At 43.3% G+C, this 20442-nt stretch overlaps 1 protein-coding gene across 1 annotated transcript in view; it reads right to left on the bottom strand.

Annotated features, from left to right (window-relative positions):
• LOC133126794 (probable cationic amino acid transporter) overlaps window positions 1-20442 on the bottom strand; it is a 44886-nt gene continuing 24444 nt past the window's right edge. Inside the window, exons 3-8 of the mRNA XM_061239178.1 lie at window positions 17929-18165; window positions 11584-11801; window positions 11204-11350; window positions 9012-9220; window positions 1219-2090; window positions 1-500 (exon numbers count right to left, since the gene is read on the bottom strand). Coding sequence (XP_061095162.1) covers window positions 163-500; window positions 1219-2090; window positions 9012-9220; window positions 11204-11350; window positions 11584-11801; window positions 17929-18165 — 2021 coding nt within the window. The 3' untranslated portion in view covers window positions 1-162. The remainder of the gene's footprint in view (window positions 501-1218; window positions 2091-9011; window positions 9221-11203; window positions 11351-11583; window positions 11802-17928; window positions 18166-20442) is intronic.

Genomic DNA, 20442 nt, shown 5'->3' on the forward strand with positions numbered 1-20442 from the left:
ATGACAAATAAATAAAAAAACTGAGGAAATAAACAGGGAAATACAGAAGAATGAAAGAAAGAGAAAAAAAGAGAATTACTAAATCGCATGAAAGGAATATGACAAAATCAGGAAGATATCATTCTAGACTAAGGAGCCTTGGTGAAAACTTTCTCCACGGTATCATTCCGGTGAGTAGTCCATGTCATCGTCTGCAACCAGGGCCTCAAAGCCCTTATTGGCTTTGCCTTTGCTTTTGGGTCTCCTGCCCTGTGAGGCTCTGTTGTGATCTAGCTCATCGGCTGCGGGCTGTTGCTGGTACTGGTAGCCCCTCTCTTCTGGGGCATTCCAGCCCTGGTATTGGCTCCCGTCGTCCTGCGGGTATAGATCTTCGTCCATGGCGAAGCTGTCATCCACCCCCGTGTCATAGCGCTGGTAAGTGCTAGCGTGAGCCTCCTCCTGCCTGGCTGTGACCTCCAGGGTGCTGTTCCACATGCCGTAACCAAAGTAGATCAGCAGGCCTGTGGGACACACACATGCGGTACATACACGCACTATGTGTAGACAGTATACAGAAATGCAGGCATATGTGTGTGAAAGTGTGGTGTAGAGATATAGTCAAACAATCAAATTTAAGTCCCACATACACTGTACACAACATGCTATGTCTGATGCCGTGAGCTCTTGGCTTCACTGTTACAAAAACAGTTACTACTCTGTATTCTGTACTCACAGTCAACCTAAATGATAATCATTGGGACAGTCTTGACTAGTCAAAGTCCTGCGGGCAGAGTATGGATCAAGGTTTTTTGTCTTACTAATAGGTCTAAATTCAGTTAATTTGAAATAGGAGCATCCCTCTTCCAATAGTTTCCCGCCGTCATGAAGTATTCCTTTGTCACTATGAATAGTTATTATAGAGAACTGTGCTGTATTATCCCAAGTTGTGAGGGAATATTTGACCATGAAGGCTTTGAGAGATATTTGAAGGTCTTGGGATGCTGTTTACTGATAAGCACATTCCTCTAACTAAATACCTGATACTTCCATTTCCATTCTACTCTACAGCTACTTGAAGTTCTAATTATTTAATCATAATGTGTAATAATACTTTAATGTGTAATTCCACAGACGATCCGATTGCCATTTTAATTTGATTTTTGTTTTGGCATATGCTCCTACAGCTACTCTGTCTGGATTGAGTGAGCATTACAGCATTGAGACAGAAGACTCACTTACCCACAAAGCACCAGACAGCGAATCGGATCCAGGTGATGCTGGAAAGCTTCAGCATGAGGTAAATGTTGACGAGCATGGCGAAGGCAGGGACGAACGGCACGCAGGGTGCCATGTATGGCAGCTTCTTGGGGTTCTCGGGCTGCTGCAGGATGACGAAGACCAGGGCGCCCATAAGCGCCAGCATGAAGGCCACCAGCAGTACGGCCCACCAGGTGCTCCTGGAGATGTGCTCGGCTCCAAAGATGACGAACGAGCAGAAGAGGGAGATGAGGACGAAGAGGAGCATGACACAGGTGGTGACGGTGCGGCCGGTGGTGGCCGTGGGCCGGTCCATCTTGCTGGGGAGGCCCAGGCGGATGCGCAGAGTGTAGTACCGCGGGCCCAGGAGCTTCTTCAGCTGCATCACGTACATGCTCTCCGACTCGTCCGCCTCCACGCCTGAGTCCTCCACCGTGCCGTAGTTGTGGCCGACGGGGTAGGCCGACTTGTCGGGCTTTCCGATGAGCATCTCGTTGTCGTCCAGCGAGGGCAGGTTCTTGGCCCCGCAGGTGTTGCCGGGCGGGCCTCCGTACTCCTCGCCATCGCTGGCCGGAGAGCACGCGTCCTTCTCACACTCGGCCAGCACGCCCTCCTTGTTTTTGCCGCCCTCCTCGGACAGGAAGTCGACGAAGCCATGGATGTCGCTCTCAGGCTGGTACCGCAGGAGGAGGACGCAGACGGACACCAGGGTGTAGGCCAGGAGCGTGCCGATGGACATCATCTCAATCAGGTCCCGCAGGCTGACCAGCAGGGCTAGCAGGGACGCCATGAACCCAGAAACCACGCAGGCCACCACCGGCGTCTCCGTGTATGCGCTCACATGGGCCAGGAACCTGAGAGAAATATGTACAAATACATTACACTGGGTATGTTAACGGTTAATCAATAAATGAAATGAAATGAAATGAAATGAAATGAAATGCATGTACATTATCTGGATTCCCCATTTATGTCTGACATAAAGGCCTCACTAAAAAGGTGGGTTTTTAACAAGGATTTAAAAACATCTATGTTTTGGGCAGATTTAATATGTGGCGGTAGGCTGTTCCACAACTTGGGGCCAGCTACCTCTAAGGCCCGGTCACCCCTCCTAGCACTCCATTCATTGTCTTAAAAACAAATAATAAAATTTTAAAATTTATTCTGTAACGGACAGGAAGCCAATGTAGGGATGACAGTGCTGGTGTAATATGTTCCTGTTTCTTTTTGCCAGGCAGAAGGCGGGCAGCAGCGTTCTGCACTAGCTGCAGACGGCAGAGAGAGGACTGGTCTAAGCCTATATACAGAGAATTGCAGTAGTCCAGCCGAGATGTTATAAAAGCATGGACCACTCTTTCCAAATCTTTTTGAGAAAGATAGGCCTTGACATTGGCTATTTGTCTTAACTGAAAAAAGGCAGCTTTGACAACAGCACTAATTTGCTTCTCAAGTTTAAAGGCACTGTCAAAGGTGAAACCAAGGCTTTTCGCAGCAGGAACATTTTTGGGGGCCAGGGGGCCCAAAGCACCAACAATGTCCTCCAATTGAGCTGGATGTCCAAACATAATGACCTCTGTCTTATTTTCATTTAAATGCAGGAAGTTAGCATCCATCCAGTTTTTTTTAAGTCTTTAAGACATGCAAGTAAAGGCTGCAGTGATTTCTTGCATTGAGATTTTACAGGTAAGTAAATCTGTACATCATCAGCATAGCAATGGAAAGAAAGGTTATGCTTCCTGAAAATTGACCCCAGGGGCAGCATATATAAAGAAAATAATATAGGACCTAGAATAGAGCCCTGGGGGACTCCACAAGTGAGTGGGGCTGTATCTGAGGAGTAATCTCCCACATGGACAGAGAAACTCCTGTCCAATAGGTACGACCGAAACCACTCCAAGGCAGCCCCCTTAATACCCACACAGTCAAATGCCGCTGTCAAGTCTAAGAGCACCAGGATAGCAGGCTCACCAGAGTCTGTAGTTATTATCAGATCATTAAAAACTCGTAAAAGGGCAGTTTCAGTACTGTGCCGAGGTTTAAAACCAGACTGAAACTTTTCACAGATGTCATTTTTATCTAGAAATGATTGTAACTGAATAAAAACTGCTTTCTCCAATACTTTAGACAAAAAAGGTAACTTGGAGATAGGCCTAAAGTTAGAGAGAACCGAGGGGTCAAGGTTTTTCTTTTTGAGCAGTGGTTGCACTACAGCATGTTTGAATGCAGCTGGGACACATCCTGAACTGAGACAGGTATTGATTAGCAATAATACGCTAGCACCAACTGAATCAAAAACTTCTTTGAGAAGACGAGAGGGGATGCTGTCTGAGGAGCAATATGTAGGCCGCAGATGCTTAATTATATCTGAGAGCGAAGGGAGGGATATAGGCTCAAACTGGTCAAAAATGGCAGAGCACAGAGATGGAGGAGGGTCAATGGTAACACTCAATGTGTTAACACTCGTGTGGGCTAGCCTAAGAGTAGAGACCTTCTCAATGAAAAATTAAAGAAAATTTTCACAGAGTGTGGGTGAAGATATGATGGGGGATACATCACGGGGGTTAATAAGGGAATTAAAAACATTAAAAAGAACCCGAGGCTTGTGGGTGTTTTTGGAGACTAAGGTAGATATATACTCTGTTTTGGCAGTTTTAACAGCTCTCTGGTAGTCTGATAGGCAACTACGCAGGATTTCTAGAGAGACATGGAGTTTATCCTTTTTCCACTTTCTCTCAGCGCGCCTGCAAGCGTGCCTGAGAGAACGAGTGGAATCATTAAGCCACGGCTCTGAAAGTGCTTTGGTGCGTCTAAGCCTAAAAGGAGCAACAGAATCCAGTATTTCAGAACATGGAGATAAGCTCCTCAGCACTGAGAGCACAGTTCGCATCCAGCGCACAAATCGAGGAGACGCTGAAAATATCGGAGAACTGTGATGCGGTCGACTGGTTGATCGAGCGCAAACGGCGTGTGGAGGCACGTGATTTGATTCCCGAGCAAGGGATAGAAGATGTAAACAGGACAGGTAAATGGTCTGAGATACATGCTGTTGTACAGATTTCATTTACAGAAACAGATAGACCAAACGATAAGACAAGATCCAATGTGTGTCCCTTTTCATGTGTCGGGCCAGATACAGATTGGATGAGATTAAAAGAATCAATTAAGTGCAGAAATTCCCTGGTCTTGATTCACAGCACACATGGACATTAAAATCACCTAAAATTAAAATATGGTCATATTTAACCATGATCCCCGACAAAAAGTCAGCAAAATCATTAATGAAGTCCGTGTTACATTTTGGCGGACGATAAGCAACAGCGCAGAGCACCGGGGAGGACAGGTTCATTTCAAAGAGCTGCAACTCAAAACTAGAGTAACTAGGTGTGGAATGACACAGTCGGCACATGAGATTAGATCTAAACACTGAGGCTATGCCTCCACCGTTACCAGTGAGGCGAGGGGAGCTGAGGAATGAACAGTCAGGGGGAAGGAGTTCAGAGAAAGGTGCATATTCGTCAGCATGGAGCCAGGTTTCCGTAATAAACATAAAATCCAATCCCCGGGAGATAAAAAAGTCATTTAATAAAAATGTTTTATTTACTATTGACCTTGCATTTATTAGAGCCATGCGAAGGTTTACCTGTTGAGTAACAGTTGAATCGACACTGGGGGAGGGAGAATTTAAGATATGTGCAACTGGACAGAGCACTCGCATACCACGGCAAGCCTGACTATCACGACGGTAGGGGTCAGACAATCTAGGCCTATTGGTCACACGAACAGGAATAGGGATACCTGCAGTAAACACATTAGAACAGAAGGGGGGGATCACATCAATAGGCTGTGTTTTGACCCTGGAAGGGAAAGGATTGTCCCGATTTGATTGTCAGTCACGTGGGGCTTAATCATTGGCACAGTGCACAGCATGTAGAATGTTTGCAGCAAGCACACGTGAGCCCAGCTTGTTTGGATGGATTCCGTCCACCGTAAAAAAGGAGAACCGATTCCAAAATAGGTTAAAATTGTATGTTATTTGTTCTGCAAGCGGACTGGAGCCAGGTATTAAGACCGAGGATTCGGCTGAAACGTTGTCCCAACGTGTACAATAATCCGGCTAATAGATGACGGGAGCGATAGCATCAGGCCCGGTAGCTTACCCAGGATGATGGGGACCGTTGCTCCAGGAAAGCAGTGTGTAGCTGCATTCGCAAACCGAAGTTTCCGGGTAATCGAATCACCCACTATAAGGGTTGTTGGAGAGAAAAGGGGACGAGGTTGAGAAGGGACAGGCTCCTTCATAGGCCTGCAATGGGAAGTAGAGATCATCTCCCCGGGAGAGGGGCACTGACGAGATGAAGGGGCGAGGGATCTACGCGATCGCGTCGGCGACCCTGGGGAGCGTGTCCGGGCAGGCAGAGGCTGCAACATCAGACCTGGGAGGACTCCGCATTGGACCAGGGTCAGGAGAACCACCAGAGCGGCTGATCACCGCCTCCCTGAGGATCCTTCATCGGGAAGCAGAGGTCGCTGCCTGGTGCGAAGACCGCCGGTCTGGTTTCTGAGTGGAGGGGAGTGTCACTCGAGCGGAGCCAGGCTCGCTCAAACCGCGAGCAACATGTAGGTCCGAAGTATTGTTTTCTTGGGGGTCTTCCCAGGGCTGAGTGAGTCCGTCCAGCACTTGGAAGGTGTTCGTCAGCCGCAACTCTTCTGGGACTGGGGGTAAGGAGGTGCGCCTTCCTTGTCGGCTGCCCGTCGGGACAGTAACCCAAGCAGTATTAGCTGTGGAAGCTGGAGTGCTGCAGTTCTTTGGCTTAGCCCCTAGCTGTGACCAATCCTTCGAAGCCGCCCCCGCCACGGGGAGCTCGGCCTCGGGGCGAAGCAGCGAAACAGCAGCATCAGTTCAACGAGGTTCCATAAATGAACAGCTCGTCCTCTTTAATGGAGTGCATGACAGAGATCCGTCCTTCCAGAACTGCAATCCTCTCATTTAAACTTTTACAACTTTCGCAGTGTAAAGAGGTCAGGATTGACATTTTATTATTCTGTAATACGGTAATACGTCTCTCGCCGCGGGGCAGGCCGCCCGAGCCTCGGACTGGAGTACCGAAGGCCTTTTTGGAGCAAGAAGGTTGGTGGAAAATAAACTTGTGTGTCCGTGCTCTTCTGCTGGTAGTTTCTGCCGGAACTTCTCCGATGTTGTGTTGCCCCTTACGAATTTACTTTGTAATCCTTGTGATTGTGTGAATCATAAAGTCAGGAGAAACACTGACCTGTAGCCAGTAGCTGCTGTCGATAGGTCTAGTCTAGTCTAGTTGCTAGTCGCTCCTCCTGCTTGGTGCTCCTCCCAGGACTAATACTTACTCCCCTGTATCTTCTAGCTAGATGCCTCATACTTCTTAAATGGAAACATTGATTTCACCACCTACCCGCAGTAGATGGATTAAGTATGTATTATATTACATCAAGCTTGAGAAGATTTTCCCTGAAAGGTTCACTAAGAAACTTGGACACATTTTCTGAACTAAGTAAAGACCTTAACTGTTGTTCCAGAGGATGGGGATAACTAAAGCCATAGAATGTTAGACGCTCCGCATACATACACACTTCCGCATACACACATATACATTTTAAAAATGTATTTTATTATTCTTAGGGGTCCGTGCATGGAGTGCAGCAACCTTATTGTTATTGCAATGGCATGACTTGGGGGTTTACATAGGGTTGTATGCCTTTATTTTGCCAAAACGTGATATTCATGTGTGGCCTTGTAGCTCAACAACATAAGCACCTGCCTTCATTTGGGACCCAGTACCTTGTGGTGACCGGGGTTCAGGTCTTGTCAGCAGTATAACAGACTTATTTGCTATCAATTCAGCTTTTGCCTGATGGTGCTATCTATACACATCATCTTTACACAATGGCAATGTTTTCTTTGATCTGAGTATGCCATATGACATCTGTGTAACATGCCCATTACCCATTTGTATTTGATGATCTCCTAATGCCAATGACCTCCCCTCCGCTTATTTCCTTTCTTTTTCCTGTTTAGCTCTGCTGTGGGGACGGGAGGGAAGGAGGGGGGGGAAATTGAAAAATTGTAAAACCTAACAAACAGATTTAAAGAGATTAGTTGTGACAACAACCATGTTCTGCGAAGTACATCTCAGTCTCCAGACTTAAATCCCATGAAAAACCTGTGGTCTGAACTGAAGAGGGGGGTATCCCAAGGATATCAATGATCTGAAATGGTCTAAAATCCCTCCAAATGTGTTCTCTAGTCTAACCTTATCACAAATTATAGGAAGACTAGTGGTTATCATCTCTGTTAGGGGTATTTGCACAAAGTATTAAACCAGGGATGCTAATAATTGTTTTTTTATTCGAAGACAATTCAAGTTTTTTTATTCGAAAAATGTAAGACTTTTTTTGATTCCATTGAATCATTAATAAAGCACACTGCTTTACACATGTTGGAAAATAAAACTTATGTGAATAACTATTATTTTTTAGTTTACAGCATTTTGTGCATATTTATAAGGGTGCCAAAATTCTGGAGCCAGGTTGAACTGAATACCTAATTCTCTTTTGCAATGATCTGATGAAGCACCAGCAGCTCATTATGCAATCAGCGAACGGGACTGCATTCAAACCGCATTTTGCAAAGAGACAGATCTTAAACAGCGCAGTTAAAACATGTTTTTACTGCATTGAATATATCCATGTTGTGGCTGCAACGTAAAAGTGTATCCAGTGCTGGACAAAATGTGTACATATTCCAGCCGTAGCGCCGTTTAAATTAAATGCAAGATGTAAAGTTGCAATGAGCTTGCAGGGATATAATGAGCATGGCAAGTGGGAGTTTCCAGTAGGCATACATGTTTTATTTCTCCCAGAAGCGTAATCCTTTGTATGGCCCGGTGTTTGTCACAGAAGTCGTAGGTGATTTTCTCTTTTTTGGCAGTCCCTCAATGTTCCTCAATGTTTTGGAGGATAACTAATCAAAACAAACACGCACTTTCCGCAAAAGTGACTACAAGCAGCATATCATTGCATTTAGCCTACTAATATTTCATTATTAGCAGCAATTCAATTTTCTTAAACTTCAGTTACTGTCACTACGGACAAGCAACTCACTTCCAACTGCTTCACATGTGATATTAGTTCATTAAAATAAAACAACCCTTCGAAAACCAGGGCGAACCACTCAACCAAAACAAGTGCTTGTAGATGAGCACTGACAGTAGCAAATTTGGGATCAAAAATAAAATACAAACCAAAATACAATACCGGGGACAACGTCCCTCTACCACCGGCTCACACGAGCCCAAAAGAAAAAGAAAAAGAAAACTAAGACCCTTGAGGAAGGCGTCAGCGAATCGCAACACTAGCCAGCTGAACACCTTCCTTACCTTTTTTAATCTTTTCAACAAATGGGAATTACACACCAGCACAGTACCTGACTCGTAAGCGAGTCTACCTTGTGCTTTTACCGGCTTTGCGCAAGAGCAAACAGTTGAACACAAAGGCGTTGAAGGACTGTCCGCACTGGTCTTAAATACCCTTTAGGAGGAGAAATCCTCTGGCGCTAATGAGGTCCAGGTGAAACCAATGAGACCCAGTCCTCTGGTGGTCACCAAGGGTCATTACCTCCATCATGACAGTTATGAGGCATAACATTCTTCTTGATATTAATATTTTCATCACATTTTCAACTGAGAACAGTTGAAGACCCTCGCTTTTCTGGGTGGGTGAGGGCCTTGTTCAGGGGCACTCACCTGAAAAGCAGACCATCCCCTGCCATGGCATAGATGACCCGGGGCATGGGGAAGAGGGAGCCCAGCAAGCTGACCGTCAGCCCTGCGATGGAGCCAATTGCCACGATGTACTTGGCCGCTCGGAACCCGTGCACCGCAAACATCTCCATCAGCGGTGCGTCGCCGTCAATGTCGTTATAGGGAACCAACAGGGTCAGGATGACACTGACCTGTGGGGCATTGGTTTGTGATCAGTCAGGTCCATCAAGCAGTAACACCCCATACCCCCTTCTCTCAACCTCCTCCAAAACGATCCTCTGAAATCTGATTCTTATTATTATCATGGTTCCATTCAACTGCAATGTTTAGAATCTTTGTGGTTTTTATATTTTCTGTAACTTTCCAATGAGATTCGATGGAATTGTGTAAGGTTTCGAGAAGACAATAAATCACATATATGTATGCTGTAGTTATAGTAAAATTCCCATGATATTGCAGCATTGTGTAGTGTCCTGTTCAGAAGGGGGGGTATGAACACTCTTGCTAATCTTTGCAGTGAATGCCAGCCACCACTAAATTCTGGTGGTGGGTACACATTGGGGAATGAATCAACAATGTTCTTATACACATGAAGCCAGAACTAACAATAAAAATTCTAACATTGTGAATGCTGTAAAATATATTTTATTACAATGTTTTTATTGAGGACATTTTTAATGACTTTTCAAGACCATTGCAGTATCTAACCACTTTCCATTGCTTTTCCATCTTTCCAGGGACCAGAGGAACCCTGTATTATTAATCCTCTACTTTCATTAATAAATAATATAATAAATAATAGTCCTATCATTTTTGCTTAGCCTCCATTATTAGCATTGTTTAGCATTCTTCATTTATAAGTTTTACTGCTTGCTAAAAAAAGGTAAGATCCATATTTCATTAAAAACAACTCCCACAAACATTTCAAAAAACATTATATGTTCTGTGGCTGTTGGAAAACAGCAGCCTGTGGTGTGTGAAATGATGCACACACAAAGTGTTTTTTTTTTTAGCAAACTACTTGTGGAAATGGCTTTGCTTTTAATGTCACAAGATGGAGTGGGTGCCAAATCCAGATTGGGATATAGGGTCAAAGCTTATCCTCTGATTTGTGTAATGTGCGGTGGAATAACATCTGAAAGATGTTCGGCAGTCACAGGGCAGAACCATTACCAACAATCCACCCCTCTATGAATCAGTGTAAAATAGAGAAGCATTTGCTGGTGGATATAAACATGGTATAATTTCCTACGAAAGGAACTCTAAACATACTGCTGCTTTGAGAGTATTGGCTTTCTCCAAAAATATTGACAGGCAAGACAGTTACCCTTGAGGATTCAGTTAGGAGGAGTGTTGGTAAAAACAATGTACTCATCCAAAATCCAGCTAGTGCTGGTAGCTTGTCTGATGGTAGCTGGTCAACTGCTTCAATGCTGTGCTGTTTCAATACATAGCTTGAGTTGGTCAAACCATGTCAAAGAGCTAGTCTGAACTGGTCATCCAGCTAAACTGTGTTGAGCTGGGAGTTGGTCTGAACTGGTCTACCAGCTACCAGCTGTTTCAGAACATAGCTTCAGCTGTTTCTCTCAGCAAGGTTGAGCTTGGCATACAAATATACACTCAGTGAGTACTTTATTATGTATTTATTAGACTTATTTTTTGTATTTTTATTAGACTTGTTGGTCTTCTGCTGCTGTAGCCTATCCACTTTGAGGTTTGATGGGTTGTGTGTTCAGCGATGCTCTTCTGCATGCCACAGTGTAATGTGTAGTTCATTGTGTTACTGTCACCCTCCTGTCAGCTTTGACCAGTCTGGCCCTTCTCCTCTGGCCTCTCTCATTAACAAGCCTTCTTGTTCACTGGATGCTCACTGGATGTTTTTTGTTTTTTGCATTCTGTCATTTGGTCTGAGAAAACAGCTGAACCTCTGGACCATGTCTGCATGCTTTTATGCATTTCGTTTCTGCCAGATTAAATATGGCTGATTAAATATTGCATTAACAAGCTGGTGTATATGTCTACCTAATGAAGTGGTCACAGAGTAACTGGGCTTTCAAAATTGGCAGAAAATGGGGCTAGAAAAAAAATAAATTATCGAGTGAAGCGGAACCCTGAACATGAAATGTGGTGGAGATCTTGCCCAGGTCTGGCAGCAGTGGCTGCTGGGTACTCACAGAGACATAAGCAGTCAGGCAGGTCACTAGGGAGGCAGTGATGGCGTAGGGTATGGAAGTGTTGGGACTCTTGGCTTCCTCACCCGTAGTGGCGATGATGTCAAACCCAATGAAGGCATAGAAGCAGGTAGCAGCACCTTGCATGACCTTACAATAGTTATAATGGTTATTGTCAATCCTTACTAATCCAGCAGTAAGAACTCACAGCAAGCAGCATTGAGCACACAAAAGAAACAGAATCTGACCTGGATTTATTCAAATTCATTACATTGGCTTAAAGACTAACGGCCCCAGTTAAAGGAACAAATTGCACTCCTAAAGGTGGTGGGTGGTGAGGTGATATGAGCAGCTGATGGACTTCCTCACATAACAGTGCTTACCCCAGACCAGCCATAGGGCAGAAACCTTCCATTGTCCCAATTGGATCCACTGACAAAGAAGAGGCCGGCCAAAATCATGAAGACCCACACCACCAAGTTGATGACGTTCAGCACGTTGTTGAAGCCCACAGAGTTCTTCACCCCCAATGCTACGATCACTGTCACCAGGATGGCGATGACCAGGGCCAGGAGATCTGGGTATGACTCCTCACCCTTCCCTGGTAGAAAATTAAATATTAATTTATAAATGGCACTTATATATAGTTATACATAGACATTGTTGTATTGTATTGTTGTACTCGGTGTATTCTAGCTGCCAATCATGGTATGCTAGCTTGTAAGTTGATGTATTCATCAAGTGTTCCGATTGTATCTGTATGGTCATGCTAGGACTTGGAACCGTGCTGTCCTCTCAGGTCCTCTTCACACTTGTCCATGTGTTCGATCTGCACTTCGTTGTACGTCACTCTGAATAAGAGCGTCTACTAAATGCCTGTAATGTATTGTAATATGTAACCTGGAACATGGTCGCTGGACCGGCCAATCAGAGGACACGCTACAAGATGTGCTGGCGGATGTGGACTGGGACATGTTCCACTCCACCTCCGACGACGTCAACGTGTATGTGGAAGTTGTGACAAGCTTCATCGGCAAGCTTGTGGATGATGTAGTCCCTATGTTGAAAGAAACCACAGGTGGACAAATCCATACGCGAAGCACTGAATGCATGCACTGCTGCCTTTAACAACTTCTGAATGGGAATATGGATGACTAAAAAGCGGCGTCATACAAACTAAGTGCTATTAAGGTAATGTTTCTACTATGGTGAGTGCTTACGCTTCCCTCGCTAACAACTTTAACTCTTTCTTTGTGCAGTTTGATGCTAATGCCACTAGTGTTGGCATAGAGACTAGCACTCGAATTGAGCCTTGCTGCGGGGGAGGGGGGGGAACTCTGAGATGAGTAAACATTAAGAATTTAAAAACTTAGATCTGCTAACCCCTGTGGTAATGACCATCTTTAACCTCTCCCTGGCCCAGTCCGTAGTACCCACATGTTTTAAAAGATCTGTCATTATTCCTATTCCCAAAAAGCCCTCCCAGACAATTTAAATGCCTACCGCCCTGTAGTCCTCATATCAGAAATAAAGTGCAACAAAGAGTAGCTCCACTACCATCATAAAGTTTGCAGATGATACTGTGGTGGTGGACCTGATCACCAACAACAGTGAGATGGCCTACCTAGAAGAGGTGGAGGACCTGACAAAATGGTGCCAGGTCAACAGCCTTTCCCTCAATGTCAACAAAGCAAAGGAGCTGGTAATTTACTTCTGCAAGACGCGACGGTGCCCAGTGGAGAGGGTGAGCAGCTTCCATCACCTCAGCGTACAAATCACCAAGGACCTGACAATGACCACACTACCACCCCGCCTTTTTCACCTCAGACAGGTAAAGAAAATCAGATTGGCAAAACGGATTTTAAAAACCTTCTACTCTGGTGTCATCGAGAGCTTTCTGGCATAATGCATCACTGCATGATATGGGAACTGTTCTTCACAGAGGGTGGTGCGGTTAGCGGAGCGCACCACAGGGACTGTACTAACTCCCCGGACTTCCATCCCAGGTGGTGCAGCACCAGAGCTGGTAGGATTATGAAGCACCCCCGTCATCCCAACCAAGGACTCTTTCAGTGGCTGCGGTCAGGCAGATGCCTCCACAGCCACAAGGCCAATACTGAGAGGCTCCGTAGGATACTAAATGCAGTCCATACTGGGGTCTAACTCCGGTGTTACTTTATTACTACACCTACTTATTCATGTGATTATCCAATCAGCCAATTGCGTGGCAGCAGTGCAATGCATACAGTCATGTAGATACGGGTCAGGAGCTTCAGGTAATGTTCACATCAACCATGGAATGGTTGTTGGCAGCAGACAGGGTGGTTTGAGTATCTCCTGGGATTTTCACGCACACTAGTCTCTAGAGTTTGCAATGAATGGTACAAAAAAGACTTGGTGATCACAAGACACAAGCAATCTCTGAAATTCCTAAATGGTGGGTTACTTCTGACCTCCCTCACCATCTTCCTAACAGTCCGTGAAGATAATATGCATCCTCCTCCTGGCAAGATTGCAACCATTCCATATATTTCACACCTTTTTATTATTGCACTTACAGTGCTAACTGGTATTTTTAACCATTCATGTATGTTTTTGTACCCATTATCTGTCAATTAACATCTGTGTCTTCTGAATTGAGTTCTTTGGCTTTTCCCATGCTGATGGTGTTATGTTCCTGTGTTCTGTGTGTTAGTCTATCACTATTCTTGTAATTTATTATTTTTCATATTCATGTCTGGTGTTCTGTTTATATTCATTAGTCTTTGCACTCGTCTTCCCCTGTGATGTTTGAGTCTGAATGTTTACTAGCCCAGTCACTCCCTTGTCTGCGTGCCCCACTATTCGGGTGTTTACGGTAATTCCAGGGTTCAATCTTCCTTCCAATCTTGCATTCCTTACTTCCTGCTTTCTCTCCATTTCATGTTTGTACATAGCACTAATATACTAATCCCAACTAACATAGAATTTGTACAGTACTAATTATACTAACACACTAATATGTTTGTCAAACTAACAAACTAACATTCACTAGTTTTGGGTATTTGTAATTTCAATCACTTAACTAACTTACTAATGCATCTCCAGTTTCAATTCTGTTCCGTAACTCCGCCTCCCTATTCTATCACTGATTACTTGCTTAGTTCTCACCTGTCTCTCTCTATCTCGGCATCTCCTGATTCTCTGCAACTGTCTACTCTCTAGTCCGGAGCCGTTTGTATTACATGTGTGTGATTGTAAATCCAATCCGCGTTTTCGTTTCCTCGTTATTGTCCTATTACCCTTTCATGTGTCTCACCTGATGTTTATTTGTTAGACCACCCATGCCCCGCCTAGTTTGTCTCATTACCCTGTGTATTTATACCTGTCCTTTTCAGTTGCACGCTGCTAGTTCGTCTTGTCCTGTTTTCTTGTCTGAGCCCTTGATTCCTTCCCCCAGTTCTAGCCTCCATTTGCTGCCTGAGGATAACCCCCCTCAGGAGATGGGTGGGTGGGGGTTTCAGATTTTAAACCTAGTAGAAGAGATCTGTTCCGTGTTATTTTGATTCATGAAAGAAGTACTGTATTTATAGACTCAGATAGTTGCCCGAGTTAACCCTGTTAACCCTGTCCATGTTTATACCTCCCATTTCATGCATTCCTGTGTATTAATGCACATCATTCTGCTAGTATTTTGGACAAAAATAAGACCCAGCTGTGGAGGGAGTTGCTGTTCTGAGTTGATGATTGTTCCATTCCAACAGGAAAAGGAAATGATGGCTCACTGACACCTGGGGCAGCAGTCACATGATTTCCCTCTCTTCCCCCCTGGCACTCACATACGCACACAAACACGTACACACACACACAGACACACACACATGCACACACCACACACACACACACACACACACACAAACATGCACACACCACAAGACACACACATACACATACACACATGCACACACCACCTACACACACACAACTGATCCAGGACAATTTTACCACCCCTCATTTAGAAATAAATCCAACCATTTAATGTGAAAGAGAAACTGGTCCAGGATCAGCAGAAACAACCTCTATCCCCCCAACCAGTCAGAACCTATTTACTACAGCAAATTACAATTATGGAATTGAAATAACACACCGCAGATAAAATTGGCTAAACACCCTGCTGGGCTCTCAATGTACAGCTGTTTAGGTTCTCCCAGGACTGGCTCCAACACCCATCGTCATATGCCAAACAGAAATAGCTTGAAAACCTACATAGCCGTGGTGAATATTCACAAAACTCAGACACTAATGAGCTGGGAGCCCAAGTCCCTCCGAGCAGAGACTTACAGGCAGCAGGCCAAATCACACTGCTTTTGTTTCAGTTTGAAATTGAAAAAAATACTGGAAATTTCCATTTGATAATATGGTCATGAAAAAAAAGAAAGACTCATTACGTACTGTGACAAAGAGACAATTGTAGTCACAGACCTTCCTGAAGAGCGTAAAATAACTATTACAGTATGTAGTGTCATTTCCTAGTGGCCGGCTTGTCCGTGCACAGACAGTCAAAGCTTTTATCACGGTAAATGAGCAGCATCTGTTTTCCTCTGCCACCAGAAGCCGCAGAGAGCAATGCCATGTGTAGAATCTGCAGACATTTTGCCCCCTCACCTAGCTTCTGTGTAAAAATATGACACAGTAATTTGGCTTCTTGGGTTACTGCTATCATCCAACTTCTTTTGACGACTGATTTATTAAAAGCAAGTTACAGTGAAGGTTGAAATTTGAGCCTGCCCCCCCCAAAAGAACCCAGGCTGCGCTACTATAACAGGAGTACCTAATGTGTTCTGTTGTTCCTTTTTAAACAGTCAAAACAAAGATGCCTTTCAAATTCATCCAGCAATATACTGTACCTATACGATATCAGCAATATTCTTCCTTTTACCATAACCAGCCCCACAACAGGTCATAGGTCAGGGGTTGCAGGTTACTCAAGCATGGTTCTGGGACATGAGAAGCTGAACTGGATTCAGGGCTTTCAGGCCTTGGCTCTGTGCTGTGTGTGGAGTTTCTAAACCGATAGACTAAACCGATTTTACTCAGCATACTCAATGCAGCATCATCTCCTGCCCCTCCACTGACCTCCACTCTCATATTCTTCTCCATCGCTCATGTGCACACCTTTTCCCTTTTCTTTCACCCTTCTTCCTTCTCTCTTCTATTTCTCTTGTCCCCTCCAGAGATGTTGACAAGTCTTCTACCCTTTATGCAGCGGCTGCAGGTGTTTTCCAGGCAAACAGAAAGCTGTGGCAAGCTCATGATTTCCTCACATGCCACTGCAGCTCAGCAATAATTATGGAGGCAATAAATAATGGTGTCTGTGACCACCTTACCTCCTGAGCTAATGGGGTGTAATGGAGGTAAGAGCAGTCATCTGGCAAATTACTGGTGCGATCCCCCACCCTGGGTGTGTTGAAGAGTCCCTGAGCAAGACACCTAATCCCCAATAGCTACCTTGCTTGGCAGCCTATTGCTGTTGGTGTGTGAGTGTGTGTGGATGGGTGAATGAGAGGCATTAATTGTACATTGTTTTGTATAAAAGCACTAGATAAAAGCAGTCTGTTTACCCCTCTGCCCTATCCAAGTTACTATCGCCATGATTCCATTGATTACTCATGATTCTATTGCTTCTATTGTGTGCATGTTTTCACTTTTTGATGTTCAGTGATCATCATAGCAAACAAAATGATCTGTTGTATTTGTGAGGAAAAGAAAAGACTTGAATTCAAAACTATGACCCATGGGGCTATTCACACAGTGATTAATGAGTGGAGAATTCTAAGGTTCTAACTGACATTTCTTTAAATGAGTTAGTGTCATAAATATGTTGTTTATAGGGCAATAAATATGTGTGAAGTAAGTTTTATACAAAAATACTGTTTAAAAGTATGAAAAAATAAAAAAGGTAAAAGTCAACATTAGCATAAATGGTATTGTGTTGGATGGATGGGCTAAGGGTGGAATATGACTCATCCCCCATCCTCTTGAGTGTCACAGAGGGATCAGTTGTGATTTAAGCGCCTGTGGAATGCACTTTCATCACGACAGCAGGTCACATGCGGAGCCAGGAGCTCAAGGAAAGACCAGACTGGGGTGAGGAGGAGAGCAAATATGCATTACAGTCATTTCACAGACATTCTTTTCCACAAAAAACTTGTGTTGTAAAGCATTATGTGTTAAGTGTTAGTCTCAGGAATACAAAAACAGTGTATTCCTCCAAAAAGTCACAGAAGGCCTATTTACTGTACAATCAATAAGTGTAAACCCTGCTGAAAATAACAGCTCAAGCTTGGTTTTGAAAAAGCTGATCGCTGATTGACCAGTTCAGACTGGCTCTCAGTTTCACAATAACAATAACAATAAAGAATGGCATGTCACTGAGGAACTTGTGATTTGTGTTTTCATCTGGACTTCAACATCATTTTTCTCCTACCCACACAGGTAAGGTGAATTAATTTAAATTCATACAAATTCCATGTTTGACCACATCTGGTTTTCCTTTTTGAATCAGTGTAGAGTCACAGGAAACATACTAAATGCTTGTTAAGTTTGTCCCAGGATCCCTGCGCTATGTTACATGCACAGGTTTTTACTGTTCACTGCTGTTAGGAGGCATAATCAAGGGCAATGTTTAGATCCAAGACCCTACTGCTCATCTACTCAAGGGCAGCATTTTTCCAGACCCCGTCACTCACCCAGGCCGTTGAGAGTTCCAATATTGCTGATCATGAAGCGGCTGATGGTGTGGTTGGCCAGGGAGTCGAACATACTGCTGAGCGCGCTGGCCCCAGCCGCCGTGCCAATCAGGTACTCCAGGATGAGGTTCCATCCAATGAAGAAGGCCACGAACTCGCCCACGGTCACATAGCTATACGTGTAGGCTGAGCCTGTTGTCTTCGGCACGCGCACGCCAAACTCTGCATAACACACTCCTGCAGGTGTGGGGGCGGAGGCCAGGGGGAGAGGAAGGAAGTGAAACAAGTTAAAATGATGCTGTCTGTAAGCAAAGGATTCAAAGGTTTTAGGCTGTATCTAAATGTAATAGTAATGTAAATGTATCTTATGTAATAGTATATGCTATTAATCTAAAAAACTATGTTTTAAGTGAAATGTTTGAATTTACTGAAAGCCTCAAAATTAAATTGATCAGCCCTAACGCTAATACCAGGCTGCTCTCCATCAAGATATCCGCACAGATCTCTGAGAACTGCTACAGCCATGTATAATGCCTACTCTATGTCATACAACAGGTGTTCAACACTGGGCAGACTGTTTAAGATTCAAACCATAATCTCAGAGTAGTGCACTGTAAAGTGTATTGGCAGTTTTGCATATTAAAGTTATAGGCAATATACTTATTTAGCACTTTTCTAAAGCATGATTTATTTCCAATGCCCAATGTGTCCTCTTTGGGACCACATATCTTGTATCACTCTTTCAACATGGTTTGTGCACAAACTGTCGGTAAATAGCATATCATTTTTTAACTAACTGTGCATTTATATTGTAGACTATAGAGTGTACAGTGGTGGTCATATAGGCGGTACAGCGGGGGCCATGATTCTCCCTGTTTTATATCAGTTCGTCCATTTTTTTACAGATCTTTATATTGTAACTATTCTCTGCAAAATAACATGAAGACTACATTTGATTTAATAGTGATTTGTATTTATATATCCTTAAATAAGCAAACTCGTCTCGGTCATGGTTATTAGCTACACTTTCTTTGTACAATATGTGAGCATGCTAAATGTATACTGTGTCTATTTTACAGAAAAAAGGCTATAATGTATAAACTATTCAATTAAATACCTTGTGGCAGGCTAATTCATTTGGTGTTAGTATTATTTTCTGATATGCAAAGAGTGCTGCTGGGAAATATGTTGGCTCTATTCCAATGTGAACTGTCTTGATTGTGTGTTGATATTAGCCTGTGTAAAATATTGAGAGCCTTTTAGCTGCCTACTATAAAAATGCCCTTGAAGCACAAAAGTGGGTCGCAGAAAAGAAAGAATAAAAAAGAACCAGGAGGAAAAGGTAGCGAAACGATCTAAACTCGACGGCTTTAAATTTAAAAAAACAAAACAAAAAAAACACTCCAGTTTTGCTCAATGCAGTAACGTTAATGTGAGCAAACTTCATTCTGATGATTAATTAACATTAATCAAAGTCCATCAATGTACTTCACTCGCATTGCATTCAAACTGTTAATTTTTAAAATAATAATGACAAATTGATAGATAAAACCAAAGCTAACAAATGAACTGATTTTCATACATTAATTCATATTTTATTGTAAAAAATGCATTCAGGTGTAAGAACACAGTGAACAGAGAATTTATTATATTGTCCTCTGATACTGACACATGAGTAGCCTATAGGCCTAAGCTTTATTAATGTAAACATCGGAGCTATCGATAGTTGATTTGTTGACTTCTTGATTTGATTCTATGACCATCTTCGTTGGTCCATGGTTCTGACTTGATTTATACGAATGTTCTAAAGTATCGCAAAGGATGTAGCCTGTGTCCCAATAACCAAAGTTACTCATGAGCCAAATAAAATCCAAAGTATTGTCTGTAAAATATCTGTCTAATCGTGCTGTGTGTGTGCGTGTGTGTGTGCCTGCATCTTAGAGGAAGGGCTCATGAAATAAAATCTTGCACCGGGGCCCATCCTAAATAGCTGCCGCTACTGAGAGTGTATATTGCTATGATCTCATTCATATAGGCCTATGTCCTTCTGGATAAAAGTGTAGCAGCAGATATATAGCTTACAGTATGTACGTATATGGGCCTATACATAATTGTTAACATTTGTCCAAAAGTAATTGACCAATTAATCAAGTCATGGCTAACAACTGTGCATTCATAGTCACTCAATGATAGTGTCACCCACAAATCACCTTCATTATCACTGTAGAAATAAATAATATAATGTTGTATGTAATATATACAATTAATACAATTATTTTTGTATCTGTTGAATTTATTTATTGAAAATCTAAATAATAATATGTTGCCATATTAATGCTATGCAAATAATTAGGTATAAATTAGAAAGTCTTGTTCTGCACAAACTTAAATATAAGCTGTGAGATGTTGTCAAAGTTCTGTTCTGATGCCTTGATGGACAGCAGGCTGATGTTAGCATTAGGTCAGGTCAACTTAATTTCCTGCCTTTTGAGGCTTGCAAACATTTCCTGAAAC

The sequence above is a fragment of the Conger conger genome, chromosome 4 (genome assembly GCF_963514075.1).
Source record: "Conger conger chromosome 4, fConCon1.1, whole genome shotgun sequence".
Taxonomy (NCBI): Eukaryota; Metazoa; Chordata; class Actinopteri; order Anguilliformes; family Congridae; genus Conger; species Conger conger.